The 14,756-nt window shown below is 39.8% G+C and overlaps 1 protein-coding gene across 7 annotated transcripts in view; it reads right to left on the bottom strand.

Moving 5' to 3' along the window:
• Nucleotides 1-14,756, bottom strand: part of LOC108257281 (NACHT, LRR and PYD domains-containing protein 12) — a 60,926-nt gene that overhangs the window by 45,850 nt on the left and 320 nt on the right. For 6 of the 7 annotated variants that reach the window (XM_053675357.1, XM_053675362.1, XM_053675365.1 and 3 more), the window contains exons 2-6: nucleotides 10,834-10,891; nucleotides 8,879-8,998; nucleotides 7,834-7,887; nucleotides 5,871-7,646; nucleotides 3,497-3,670 (exon numbers count right to left, since the gene is read on the bottom strand). In XM_053675357.1, coding sequence (XP_053531332.1) covers nucleotides 3,497-3,670; nucleotides 5,871-7,646; nucleotides 7,834-7,887; nucleotides 8,879-8,998; nucleotides 10,834-10,891 — 2,182 coding nt within the window. The remainder of the gene's footprint in view (nucleotides 1-3,496; nucleotides 3,671-5,870; nucleotides 7,647-7,833; nucleotides 7,888-8,878; nucleotides 8,999-10,833; nucleotides 10,892-14,756) is intronic. The other variant, XM_053675358.1, reaches the window with a different exon arrangement.

Raw genomic sequence — 14,756 nt, 5'->3', positions numbered from 1 at the left:
TGAAGTGAAAATGACAAAACCTTCACTCTTACAACTGTAACCTATTCCTGAGCTTTTCATCAGCAGACTTCTGAAATGATTTCTCTTATTAATGAGGGATTATGTTACTTCTTAAATATCTTCATATGAAAACATGACAAGTGTGTGAGAAACAACAAAATGAATTTAGTCAAGTTAGTAAAGTTTAATAAAATACTATTTCACACTGAATAAATGTTACTGTTGTTGTTTGTGTGTATGTGTGTGTGTGAGTAAGTGAGTGTGTCTGTATGTGCGTGTGTGTGTGTTTGTATGTATGTATGTGTGTATGTATGTGTGTGTGTGGAGCATGTTCGCCTCTTCGCCTCACACCTCCAGGGTCGGGGTTCGATTCCCACTGTGGCCCTGTGTGTGTGGAGTTTGTATGTTCTCCCCGTGCTGTGGGGGTTTCCTCCGTGTTCTCTGGTTTCCTCCCCAGTCCAAAGACATGCACAGTAGGCGGATTGGTGTTTCCAAAGTGTACGTAGTGTATAAATCACTGCACCCTGGGCCATCTTCAGTCGTCCTAACTCAGTCTTGCCACTGGACAATGGCGGTTACCGGGAAGTGAGAGTGCGGCCGATGCTGCACAAGTCTTCCTCACTTTAATCCAATTCACACGCAAGTCGAGTCTCAGTTTGTGTTCTCCATCATGGAGGCAGAAATGGAAACTTCGGTCTTCGAAGTTTCAAAACTTCGGGTCAAAATCGACGGACGTGCTCCGGTGTGTGAGTTGTGTGTGTGAATGGTGTGTGTGTGTGTGTGTGTGTGTGTGTGTGTATGTGTGTGTGTGCGTGAGTGTGTGCGTGAGTGTGTGTGTGTGTGTGTGTGCGTGCGTGTGTGTTGTCATTTATCAGGAAACTCTGGACTCCAGTTCCCATCAGCCACTGCAGTGCACTACATGTCACATGACCACCTGCACCTGATTCACGTTTCTGTTTATGAGCACACTTGTGTATATATAGCCATTGTCTGCATTTTTTTTTTTGTCTTTTGTTCCCTAGTTATCTTAGTATCTTTGTTTTTTTGTTTGATTGTGTAAATAAATATTAGAATCTGCGATTGCTTCCAAACCCATCCTTGATTCATGACAGAACGAAGGACCCACAATCGGAAGCAGCAGATCAACATGAGTGCCGCCGGAGATGCCGAGCCTGAGGAGTGGTATAGATCGTACTGGGAGCCATACTGGAAGATGTACTGGGAACGGAGTAAAAAGATAAACGAACAACTTGCTCAGATCGACTGCACTCTAACGCAACGAGAGTTGCTGCAGCAAGCCAGGCTGTGCGCCACGTCGCCACCTCCCACGTTCATGAAGGAATACGCCACGCCATGCCAACAGGAGGGGGAGTCTGTGGTCCGGGCTAATACCATCTCCCCCCGTCCTCCCCCCCCCCCCATTTTGGATCTAGTTCAGCAAGCAGAGTCAGCAGAGAACGAAGGTCAGCCTCCCTGCTCATCTGAGGACGCCACTCAGCTTTTCAGCTCAGCTGAGGAAGCTGCTCAGTCACCCAGGCTGGCTGAAGACATTTCTCCATCTCCTGACATACCCGAGTACTCCCCTCTGTTCAACAACCCCGCACTCAACGCCGCTCTGCCTTCCTGTTCAGCTGAGGACGTCACTCTACCTTCCTGCTTGTCTAAGGACCCCGCTACACTTTCCTGCTCGGCTGTGGACGTCGCTCTGCCATCCTGCTTCACTGAGGATGTTGCTCTGACTCCATGTTCCGCTGAAGACGTTGTTCCTCTTCGTTGCTGAGCGCCGTATGTCACTCCCCCTTTCTGCTCCACAGAGGACATCGTTCCCCCCTCATGCTCCGTGGAGAGCATCGTTACTCCCTTTGGCCTCGCGGAGAACCTCGCTCCCCTCTATGGCCTTGCGGAAAAATCTTTGAGCTTTCCTCGGGCCTCGTGGAGAACATACCTCCCCTCTCCTGTCCTGCTGAGCAAGTTATCCTGCTGCCCCGGGGAGGGGGGGGGGGGGGGGGGGGGGGGTTCTGTCATGTATCAGCAAACTCTGGACTCCAGTCCCATCAGCACTGCACTACATGTCACATGACCACCTGCACCTGATTCATGTTTCTGTTAATGAGCACGTGTGTGTGTGTGTGTGTGTGTGTGTGTGTGTGTGTAGCCATTGTCTGCACTGTTTCTCTGTCTTTCGTTTTCTTAGACTTCTGTCTTTCATGTCACTGTGTTTTGTTTCATGCCATAGTGTTTTGCCTAGTTGTCTTAGTGTCTTTGTTTTGTTCTTTGATTGTTTAAATAAACATTAGAATCTGTGATTGCTTCTGAACCCATCCTTGATTCGTGACGTGTGTGTGTGTGTGTGTGTGTGTGTGTGTGTGTGTGTGTGTGTGTTTATAATTCAGTTTAATTAAATGACTGACAAAAATTATCAGGGCTTTTCTAGTTTTCTAAAAGCATTTTGAAGTTAAGATTCACTACGTTTACATGGACAGCAGTAATCTAATTATTGACCTTAATCTAAGTAACCTAATATTGTGATTAAGGTGTTTACATGAGTCGCTTTTAGAATACTCCTGTCATGTTCCCATTTTACATGTTATAGAACATAATTAGATTAAGAGCCCACGTCATTACATCACCGTGCTACGCCGTCCGATGTCCCTCCAGAATTTCACGTATCGACATACAGTTCGTCTTCTTTTTGGTACCGTATACAGTTTTGGGTGTCTTTGTTTAATTGTTACGAACGCTTCAAGTGCGTTTAATTATTAGTCATGCTATACGTGCTAATAGACGACTGCTTGAAGCCATGGGCTGCGTCTCAAATCGCATACTTACCTACTGTATAGTAGCCGAGATACATGTATTTTCCCCACTACAGGCCTATAGTAGGAAAGTATGCGGTTTGGGACACAGCCGAACTCTCTTGTTCACCGTAAAACGTAAAACTGCCGTGTGTGTGATCGTGTCCTGTCGCTAAATGCGGTGAAAATGCTCACATGACGTTCATAATGTGATTAAGGTGTTTACATGTCTGTAATACACGTCCATAATGCGACTAAAACAGGAGTAATCCACCTGTCTTAATTAGATTAATATTTACTTCAAGTATGAGCTTAATTAGATTAAAGTTGCTGTTTAAATGGTAGTTTCTCAATCAAATTATGGTCTTAATTAGATTAAGAGTGGATTATTGTTGTCCATGTAAACGCAGTCATTGTAACTGGGAGAGAGAGTGTTCAAAGTGATGCTCGCTCTCCCATTTCACAAAGATGATTGTGCTGCAATGCTTTTGGAAACTTCTCCCTGATTGGCTGATTCTATTACATAAATGTTGTGATCAGATCATTAGCAATGCGGAAACACTTCATTGTGCACTGAAATGAAATGATTTTCCTCCTCAGGATATTTGATGCTGAACCTAAAACCTCTGCTTCAGTCTCACTATTAGAGAATGTGTCTTACTGAGGAGCAGGTCATGTGACTCTCAGAGAGATTATCTTACCTCAGTGTCTCCAGTTTACAGTGAGGATTCTCCAGTCCAGCAGAGAGACGCTTCACTCCTGAGTCTCTGAGTTTATTCCCAGACAGATCCAGTTCTATCAGATTGGAGGATTCAGAGCTGAGCACTGAGGCTAAAGCTGCACAACTTTTCTCATTTAGGCCACAATTATTAAATCTGAAGGAAAGAACAAAATGCATGATGGAATAACAGTGTACATTATCAAACAAGTTCTCAAACACTTTTTATATGAAATATACGAACATGCTATACATGTGCTGCAACATGCTGCATCATTTACTGTGTAATGTGTGTTTACTGAATGTAGATTAGAGACATTTATACCACAGTACCCTTGGTTCTGGATTCTGATTGGTCAGAAGGTGTTGATTAATTTTCTATAACAGCAGCTCTGACAGCAGTGCAGCTACAATCACAGCTTTATATTAATGCACTCTAATACATTATTGTTTCTATAGTAACAGCTCATTCACAGCGGCTTGTTTCATGGAGTTATATTAACATTAACAGAGGAAAAACAACTGGTGCAGCTCCAGCATAAGTGATAACAGGAATTTGTTTGACAGACAAATGACTTTGGTGTAAGAGGAATAATACACTTTGCTGTTTTAGGAAAATAATCAATTACAGATTATTACAGTAGCTCTGCTTCATGTTGGTCTGAATCACAACACCCTTTTCCACTATTTTCCTATAATATGTTTTATTCTATATTAAATATACACAATATGGCCAAAGGTATGTAGACCCCTGATCATCACACCCATATGTGGTTCTTCCCCAAACTGTTCCCACAAAGTCTGAAGCACACAATTTGTATAGAATGTCTATTGTACACTGTAGCATTACAATTTCCCTTCCCTGGAACTAAGAGGCCCAAACCTGTTCCAGCATGACAATGCCTCTGAACACATGGTGTGTCTGGAGTGGAAGAACTCGAGTGTCCTGAAGTCAACCCCACTGAACACTGACTGCACCCCAGGCCTCCTTGCCTGACCTCACTAATGCTCTTGTTTCTGAACGTACACAAATTCCCACAGCCATGCCCCAAAATCTAGTGTAAAGCCTCTGCAGAAGAGTGGAGCTTATTATAACAGCAAAGGGGAATAAATGTGGAATTGGATGTTCAACAAGTACATATGGGTGTGATGGTCAGGGGTGCACATATTTTTGGCCTTATAGCACACAACTCTTGTGTTATCTTATGAGGTCTGACAATGTTCTTGTATCTTCCATGTACAGTGGGAGAAGTAAGTATTTAATGCGTCAACACTTTTAGTAAACATATTTCCAATGAGGTTATTCTCATTGAAATTTTCACCAGACTTTGTATTAACTCAAGAAATCTACACATATAAAGAAATCCAAACATTAAAGTCCATACATAAAGTTATGTGTAATAAAGAGGAACGACACAGGAAAAAAGTATTGAACACGCTAACTGAAATGTATTTAATACTTAGTGGAGAAGCCTTTGTTTGTAAAGACATCTTCAAGACACTTCCTGTATGAAGAAATTAATGGGCTGCAGTATTCAGGTGTGATTTTGGCCCATTCTTCTAAACATATTGTCTTTAAATCATCTTCAGTTGCATTTAAGACAGGTGATTGACGGGCCGTTCTAACACCTTGATTTTTTTTCTCTAAAACCAATTGAGAGTTTCCTTTGCTGTATGCTTTGGATCGTTGTTCTGCTGGAAGCTCCACCCACGTCTCATCTTCATCATCCTGGTGGATGGCAGCAGATTTTTCTCAAGAATCTCCCGGTAAAGGGCTCCATTCATCGTTCCTTCAATTATATGAAGTCTGCCAGTACAATGTGATGAAAAACAGCCCCACACGCGAGGAGCTCCTGTGCGTGGCCGGTTGGTGACGGAGTGATGCTGCTTCCATTTGTGGATAATGGCCCCAGTGGTGCTTACTGGAAGATTCAGAAGATTTCAAATACGTCTGTATCCGATTCCATCAATATGTTTTGCAACAATAAGATTGTGAAGGTCTTGGGAGAGCTCTTTGCTTTTACCCATCATGAGATGTTTCTTGTGGGACACCTTGGTAAAGAAAAGCCTTTTTATAGATTTTAATTTGCACAGATAGGAGATAGGAACTGTTCAATACTTTTTTCTTGTCATTCCACTTTATTACACATAACTTTATTTATGGACTTTACTGTTGTGAATTCTTTATATTTCTGGATTTCCTGAGGTAATACTGATGTCTGGTGAAAATTTAATATCAATAGCCTTATTGGAAATATATTTACTTAAAAAAACGTTGACGGGTCAATACTTATTTCCCTCACGGTATGCTGTAATAATATTGTAACAGTGTAACAGTTATATTCAGCATTACTTACTGAGCTTTTCTGGATGCTGCAACCACAGGCAGGAGCTTCAGAAGAACCTCGTCTGATGTACAGTGTTTGTTGGTATATTTATTAAGGACAAACACATCCTGTTCCTGCATCGATGTCAGTAACACAAACACCACAGCTGACCACTGAGAAGAAGAAAGTTTGCTTTGTTGTAAATTTCCAGATTGCAGGTAGTGTTGGACTTCCTCAACTAGAGAATGATCATCCAGTTCATACAGACAGTGGAACAGATTGATGGATTTCTCTGGTGAGGGATTCTCTCTGATCTTCTTCTTGATGTAATGAACTGTTTCCTGGTTACTGTGGGAGCTACTTCCTGTCTGTGTCACTATGGTTTGTAAGAGGATCTGATTAGACTCCAGTGAGAGACCCAGAAGAAAGCGAAGGAAAAGATCCAGATGTCCATTTCCACTCTGTAAAGCCTGATCTACAGCACTCTTGTGGACATCTGAGATTGTAACTTTCATTCTCAATATGAAATTTTTAAAAACATTTCTCTTTTCATTCATGAATGTCAGGTGCACATATAGAGCTGCGAGGTGTTCCTGAATGCTCAGATGTACAAAGCAGTACACTTTACTCTGGTGAAGCCCAAACTCCTCTCTGAAGATCTGTGTACACACACCTGAATACACTGATGCTTCTGTCACATCAATGCCACACTCCATCAGGTCTTCCTCATAGAAGATCAGGTTGCCTTTCATCAGCTGCTGAAAAGCCAGTTTACCCAGTTTCAGAACCATCTCTCTATCTGTCTCTCTGCTCTTTGTGTACTTTTCCTTTATGACGTTTGTCTGAATGATGAGGAAGTGTGTGTACATTTGAGTCAGAGTCTTGGGGATCTCTCCACTCTCTGCTTCACCCAACATTCTCTCTAGAACAGTGGCTGAAATCCAGCAGAAGACTGGGATGTGGCACATGATGTAGAGGCTTCTTAATGACTTCAGGTGTGTGATGATTCTGTTGCTCAGGCTCTGATCACTGATCCTCTTCCTGAAATATCCCTCCTTCTGTGGGTCATTGAACCCTCGTACCTCTGTGAGTCGATGGACACACTCAGAGGGGATTTGATCAGCTGCTGCTGGTCGGGAGGTGATCCAGATGAGAGCAGAGGGAAGCAGATTCCCTTTGATCAGGTTTATCAGCAGCACATGCACTGATGCTGATTCAGTTACATCACACACCCTCACTGTGTTCTGGAAATCCAGAGGGAAACGACACTCATCCAAACCATCAAAAATGAACAGAACTTTGTCCAAGCTGGAAATGTTTGTTTCTTTTATCTCCTTAAAAAAGAAGTGAAGAAGCTCCATCAGACTCAGGTTTCGATCCTTCATTAAATTGAGCTCTCTGAAAGGAAGTGGAAATATGAGATGAAGATCCTGATTTGTTTTCCCTTCAGCCCAGTCTAGAATGAATTTCTGCACAGAGACTGTTTTTCCAATGCCAGCGACTCCCTTTGTTAGAACGCTCCTGATGGGTTTGTCTTCTTCAGATAAGGGCTTAAAGATGTCACTGCATTTGATTGGTGTTTCCTCTGTTGCTGCTCTCCTGGATGCTGCCTCGATCTGTCTCACCTCATGTTCATTATTGACTTTTCCACTGTCTCCTTCTGTGATGTAGAGCTCTGTGTAGATCTCATTCAGAAGTGTTGGGTTTCCCTGGTTTGTTATCACCTCATTTACATGCTGAAACTTCTTTATTAGATTTAATTTGCTTTTCTCCTGAAGATGAGGTTCAGTGCTTACAGACGTACACCTGTAACATGGTAATAGACATGTGGTGAGATATCAAGCACAATCTCTGTCATTTTTCTTCAGTCAAATGTATATGTGCTTGTTATCCTCATTATCTGTAGAAATACTCAGCACAAAGTGACTGGAGAGATGTTTATAATACCAGCATAATGATTAAAATACTATTGTCATGCTGAGTTTGATCTTACCCTGTATCTGTGATTATGATCTGTTGTGTTTTCTCTCTTGCTCCCTGCAGGACACTGCGAATACAAAAGTTTTAAATATCATGCACTTGTCCATTTTATTACACCATTATCCACATTACTTAAAATTATGGTTTGAACTTTAGCCTCTAATTTAATAAAACAATGATGAATGTTTCAGAGAATGCAAATGTAACTAAACCTGATGGATACAAATGACAATATTACACAAATACAGGTCAAGAGCTTCAGTTAATTTTCACATCGGACATTAGAATGGGGAAAAATGTGATCTCTGACCATGGCATGGTTGTTAGTGCCAGATGGAGCGGACAATTAAAGACTAGGTGAAATTTTCCCCAATCTTCAACTGTCCTGTTTGGGTGAGTTTGTGCCCATTATAGCCTCAGATTCCTGTTCTTGACTGACAGGAGTGGAACCTGATGTGGTCTGCTGCTGGTGTAGCCTCAAGCTACAATGTGTTGTGCTTTCTGAGATGCTTTTCTCTTCATCACTTTTGTAAAGAGTGGTTATTTGAGAAACCATAGCCTTTCTGTCAGCTCAAATCAGTCTGCCCTTTCTCCTCTGATCTCTCAACAAGAAGTTTCTAACCACAGAAGATCCCTCACTGGATGTTTTTTGTTTTTATTTGCACCATTCTGTGTAAACTCTAGAGACTGTTGTGCATGAAAAGCCCAGAATATCAGCAGTCAAACCAGCTCCTAAGACACCACCAATCATGCCACGGTCAAAGTGACTGAGTTTATATGTTCCCCATTCTGATGTTTGATGTAAAGATGAACTAAATATCTTGACTTGTACCTGTATAATTTTATGCATTGTGCTGCTGTCACATGATCGACTAATTGAATGAATGTGAAGGTGTACAGGTGTTCCTAATAAAGTAAACACTACGTGTATCTTTATAATATTCTAAAAGAAAACTTTCACACTACAGTATATATCATAGTAGAATGGATATTTTGCTTTTTTAAATTAAAATGTTTAACAATGAGATATTAGTTAATTCGAGTTACATGTTTGTTACCGTTCTGGTGTGTACCGTTTTCTCTTCTCTTTAAAATTTTGTGGCAAAATCATAGAATTATCACTCTTCATGGACACACAGCTGGGTACTGGTGAGTCTGATCTCTTTATTTCTGTTGCACTGCGCACACACGCACACGCACACACACACACACACACACACACAACAAAAAAAGACAACAGTAACATTTATTCAGTGTGAAATAGTATTTTATAAAACTTTACTAACTTGACTGAATTTCTTTACTTGTTTCTCACTTACTTATCAACAACCTGGCAACCATGTGGCACATACAGTATCTCACAAAAGTGAGTACACCCCACACATTTTTGTAAATATTTCATTATATCTCTTCATGTGACGAAACTGAAGAAATGACACTGTGCTACAATGTAAAGTAGTGAGTGTGCAGCTTGTGTAACAGTGTAAATTTGGTGTCCCCTCAAAATAACTCAACACACAGACATTAATGTCTAAACCGCTGGCAACAAAAGTGAGTACACCCCTAAGTGAAAATGTCCAAATTGGCCCCAATTAGCCATTTTCCCTCCCCGGTGTCATGTGACTTGTTAGTGTTACAAGGTCTCAGGTGTGAATGGCGAGCAGGTGTGTTAAATTTGGTTTAACACACTCCCTCATACTGGTCACTGGAAGTTCAACATGGCACCTCATGGCAAAGAACTCCCTGAGGATACTGTATCTCCCATAATTAGGGCTGCAACTAATGATTATTTTCATAATCGATTAGTTGGACGATTATTTTTTCTATTAATGGGTTAATCGGTTGGGATACCATTTTTTCATTTCTTTAAAATAAAATCCACAAACTGAGTGTTACAAATATAAATTTAACACTAAAACTTTACACAACTGTTTGGCCAATTATATACGACTGAAAAGAACCCAATACTCACCAGAATATATATTATTCATTTAGCACTGTAGTTTAATTCTGTGCTTTTTTGCATTTATAAAAAGTAATACATAAATACTTATATATATATATATATATATATATATATATATATATATATATATATATATATATATATATATATATATATAAGTATTTATATATTACTTTTTATGGATGCACAAAAAGCACTGAATTCTACAGTCCTAGCAATCCCTGGTTGATTAGTAGAACCTGTCATTCCCCGGGGACTGGTTCAAATACCAGGTTCAATTACATTTTACTGTTGGTGTGACTTTTAGTTTGACTGATTGAATCTGAATTGTCTTTTGTTTATTTTATCCATCAATGCGACACTTGAACTTGTCTACCACGCATAGGTTTTTGCAAATTATCATTTCATTTGTAAATAAATTTAAAATAAATGCATCAATGAACGATCGTCAGCTCAGCTAACGTGATATTTGTGAATGCACCTGAATAACCAAATTGATTAATTTTAAAACATCTCATTAGAATATATAGATACATTTAACCAAAAATATATAATGTTATTTAAACGTTTTTAAAGTCATAAAGTAAAGTTAGTAACGCTGTGACACACTTTTTTTGCTATAAATAATCATTACACACTTGGAGGAAAGCGCTACTGCATGCATGATTGGCTGGTGTCACTGTGATTGATAGGGGAGAGAGAGTACGCCCCATTCCAGCCATGGATGACATCATCGCGATTCGAACTCGTGATGTCTGGATGATAAACGCTTTTCTAGTGTAAACTCTAACTTTTTAAACTTATTTAACTTTAACTTATTTTCCTAGAAATGTTCTATTCTACTTTCAGAGCCTAGGTTATTGGTGTTGATCAATAGAACAGATAATAATGTGTAAAAAATTAACAGCTTTAATTTATTGCCCTTTAAAGGCTCATGATGTTCACTGATGCCTGGGCAGAATCTAAGTTTAACCCCCGCTCTATGATGTACATAAAGTCTTTATATTTTCAATAAATATTCATGCCTTAAATAAAATAACTGCTTACCTATTTCTGAACTGCAGAGATCCAGCAGGTTGTTCAGGATTAGCGTGATCCATTTTCACTATTAGTAAAGAAAGGTTATTGGTCATGGACAGACAGATGTGTATGATCAGGACTGATCTCTTTTGCTGGTACGTGCCACAGTCCACATTCAAACTTACATAAATATAAACAAATAAATAAACATATACATACATAACCCTCAATACCAAACATTTGTTTTAGAAGACAGAAATGTAATGCTTGGTAATACAGCATTTATAATATTTACAGTATTTATTAATTACAAGATTTGTAATATTTACTTTTTATAATACAATATGTAATATTTATTTAAGGTACATTACAATGAAGTTAACTTCTTATAGACCACATCAGTGTGTCACGATTTCCCCTTGAGCTAGCACTGTAGCATGCAGCGTGCTCTGAGACCCAATGCATGATTTCGATACGCCTGTTTGCCAATCGCCTGACCCATTGCCTGTTTCTTGACTACGCTTTTGTCTCATGTTTTGGATTTATCTCCCTGTCTCTCTCAAATAAAAGTCTTTAACTGCACTTGCATCCGTCCTAACCTCCACTATGTGAATTACGTAACACAGAGTTAACTCACAGAAATATAAAAACTTACTTCAAAGTGGAAAATGCCTTTGGTGCTGCATTAGTATAACAGTATTGTCTGAGTTATTAAACTAAACTACTGAGAAAAAAAATCAGAACACTCTTAGTTATCTATTTATTGTAGTTTTATATTTATTGTATATACTGCATAGAAAATAGAGAAAGTTAGAGTTATTGAAGTATATATTTGTGTGTGTTCTGTTTTATCTGCTTCATCTGCTGGTCTGGACTGTTCATTCTCAGTTTCTCCAACTAAGAGCATCAAAAGTATTTTCCAAAATCAGGTCAACAAAATGAGCTGTGTCTTCCAGCTAAGCAGCTAATTAGCTAGCTCAATTTTACTGAAGAAAGTTGTGACAACTAGATATGTAGACCTAAAAATAAACAAAGAAAATTAACTAAATTAAACAAAATTACACGACTTGCTAGCTTGTTATTTTATTATTGTAATTAGTAAATACTGTAAGTATTTTAGAGTTTTAGACAACCATTTTAGACGTGAGTCATAATAATTTTGAGGAATAATTTGAGGATTAATAATTGAATAAATGATTAATTAAATAATAATTAAATAAATAATTTAATTTGTACTCGTCATTTCTGTTGTGTGAACGTAGCCTTTTATGGTGTTTTGTGTGTCTCACCAAATGCAAATCTGCTGGGATCGGCATGTGCCTGGTAATTTATGGGTGATGGGCATTCCTCAACATACGCATTCGAGTATGAAGAAAATCTTAGTTCAGTTTGGCGTATGCAAACATTTCCACACAACGTTACTGAAATATTGATAAATGAGACCCAGAGGCTGCACTATTAAGAGCACTTATATCTTTATTGTGATGAGTTTTTCATGTTTGAGTGGTGCTGTTATATCCAACTGCAGCCTTGTGTTCATCACAGCTACACGCTGTCTGCTTCTGTTTAGTAGTTTTCAGATTTTCATTTGTGGGTGAAAGGTTACTTGTGACACTATTTGGCAGATATCATTTGATATTAGTGTGTAGTTACACAAGCAAAAACAATTTATCTGTAGACTTCAAAAACTGTATATTTGTGGGAAAGCATAAAAAAAATGTTTCAGTTAAATAAATTGCTAATTAAATAATAGCATCATTGCTATGCTGATGACACCCAGCTCTATTTGTCCTTCCAGCATGATGATCTGTCTGTCTCTGCACGAATCTCTGCTTGCCTGTCTGACATCTCAGACTGGAACTTAGCAAAATCTGAGCTTCTCATCATCCCAGCCTGTCCCTCAATCAACCACGACCTCACTGTACAGCTCGGCTCAACCACACTCAAGACAACCAGGACGGCCAGCAACCTTGGGGTAACTTTTGATGACAGGTTGACCTTTACAGACCATCTCAACAACCGCACGGTCCTGCAGATTCATTCTGTATAACATCAAGAAAATCAGACCCTACCTCACCGAACAGGCTACACAGATACTAGTCCAGGCTCTTGTTATATCAAAACTGGACTACTGCAACTCACTACTCTCGGGCCTCCCAGCAGTGCCATCAAACCCCTTCAGATGATTCAGAATGCAGCAGCACGTCTCATCTTCAACCAGCCCAAACGGACCCATGTTACACCCCTCCTCATCTCCCTCCACTGGCTTCCTGTAGCCGCTCGCATCAAATTCAAGGCCGTGATGCTCATGTACAAGTCCTTGTCTGGAACAGCGCCCCCCTACCTCAACTCTCTCCTGAAGGCTTACATTCCCTCACGCAACCTGTGATCGGTTAGCGACCGACGCTTAGTAATGCCTACTCAGTGTGGCTCAAGGTCCCTTTCCAGAACCTTCACACTAACTGTCCCTCATTGGTGGGATGAGCTTTCAACCTCAATCCGGACCACGGAATTTGTCACTATCTTCAAAAAACAGCTAAAGACCCACCTCTTCCGTGAGCACCTAACCAACCCCTAAAACACCAACCCCACATTATAAATAAAAAAAAAAACATTTAAAAAAACCTACTCTGGCACTTACACCTCTACTCTACACACTTTGCTTTCTAGATCTCAATTAAATGATCTTGTACAGTAGCACTACTTGTATTGTTCTCTGCTTGATATATCACTTTGCTTGTATTTCTTCATTTGTAAGTCACTTTGGATAAAAGCATCTGCTAAATGAATAAATGTAAGTAACATTGAAGGGGTTCGATTAAAGGAGCAGAATGTTTTCATTAAATATTTTTTAAATATTAATAAAAGTTTTATATTTTTATTCATACAAGTTTGGGTTTAAAATGTATACATTTGTGTAATAGAGAAGCCATATCTAGTTTTTCAGTAAACTAAACCTAATTTTTGTCCTTGCGTTTTGTGTGTGTGTGTGTGTGTGTGTGTGTGTGTGTGTGTGTGTGTAGATGGCGACAATTATATTCCACTCATCAGGAACCATGTTCCAGTCTGAGGTCGACGTAACGACCAACAACGTTCTGCTCACACCTGAGTCTGCTGACAGCCAACTAAGTTCAGCCTGCAGAGTCGACGGAGAACGACACTCAGCCTCCCTGCTCGACTGAGGATACCGCTCTGCCTCCCTGCTCGGCTGAGGACACCGCTCTGCCTCCCTGCTCGACTGAGGACACCGCTCTGTCTCCCTGCTCGGCTGAGGACACCGCTCTGCCTCCCTGCTCGACTGAGGACACCGCTCTGCCTCCCTGCTTGACTGAGGATACCGCTCTGCCTCCCTGCTCGGCTGAGGACACCGCTCTGTCTTTCTGTTTCACCGTGTATGAGCCCATTTGGTAGTGAAATTCATGTCAAATTTACATATGATTTAATAGTTTATTTTATTAAATATCAAAAATCTAAAGGTGTGTGTTATATGATAAACACTTTACAGTTGTTTTTGTGACTGTAAGTCATTCCCTTTAAATGCTATTGAGCTTTAATTTATGATATATTTTGTGTATGAGCCAATTGGTAGTGAAACACATGGCAACATTCACACATGATTTCATAGGGTTTTTTAAATTAAATATCAAAAATCTAAAAGGTGTGCATTATAGATGACACCTAGTTGAACACTTTACAGCTGGTTTTATGACTGTAACTCATTCTCTTCAAATGCTATTGAAGTTAGAATCGTGTATAACAATGTGGTATGTAACTTTAGAGACGGTCCCTTAATTTGCGTTTATCTGCGAATATCGACCTCCAACTTCAACACAGCTTTATTCCAGTAGGTTTGGGGCCTGCTAGAAAACTTTTAAATATGAGCCGACTTTTATTTATTTATTTATTTTATGAAATCCACTAGCGGGAATCACGGTCAGAGTTTATTCCGT

This window comes from Ictalurus punctatus, chromosome 24, assembly GCF_001660625.3.
Source record: "Ictalurus punctatus breed USDA103 chromosome 24, Coco_2.0, whole genome shotgun sequence".
NCBI classification, from domain to species: Eukaryota; Metazoa; Chordata; class Actinopteri; order Siluriformes; family Ictaluridae; genus Ictalurus; species Ictalurus punctatus.
Note: the sequence above shows the minus strand (reverse complement) of the source record. Positions and strands in the feature narration are given on the sequence as shown.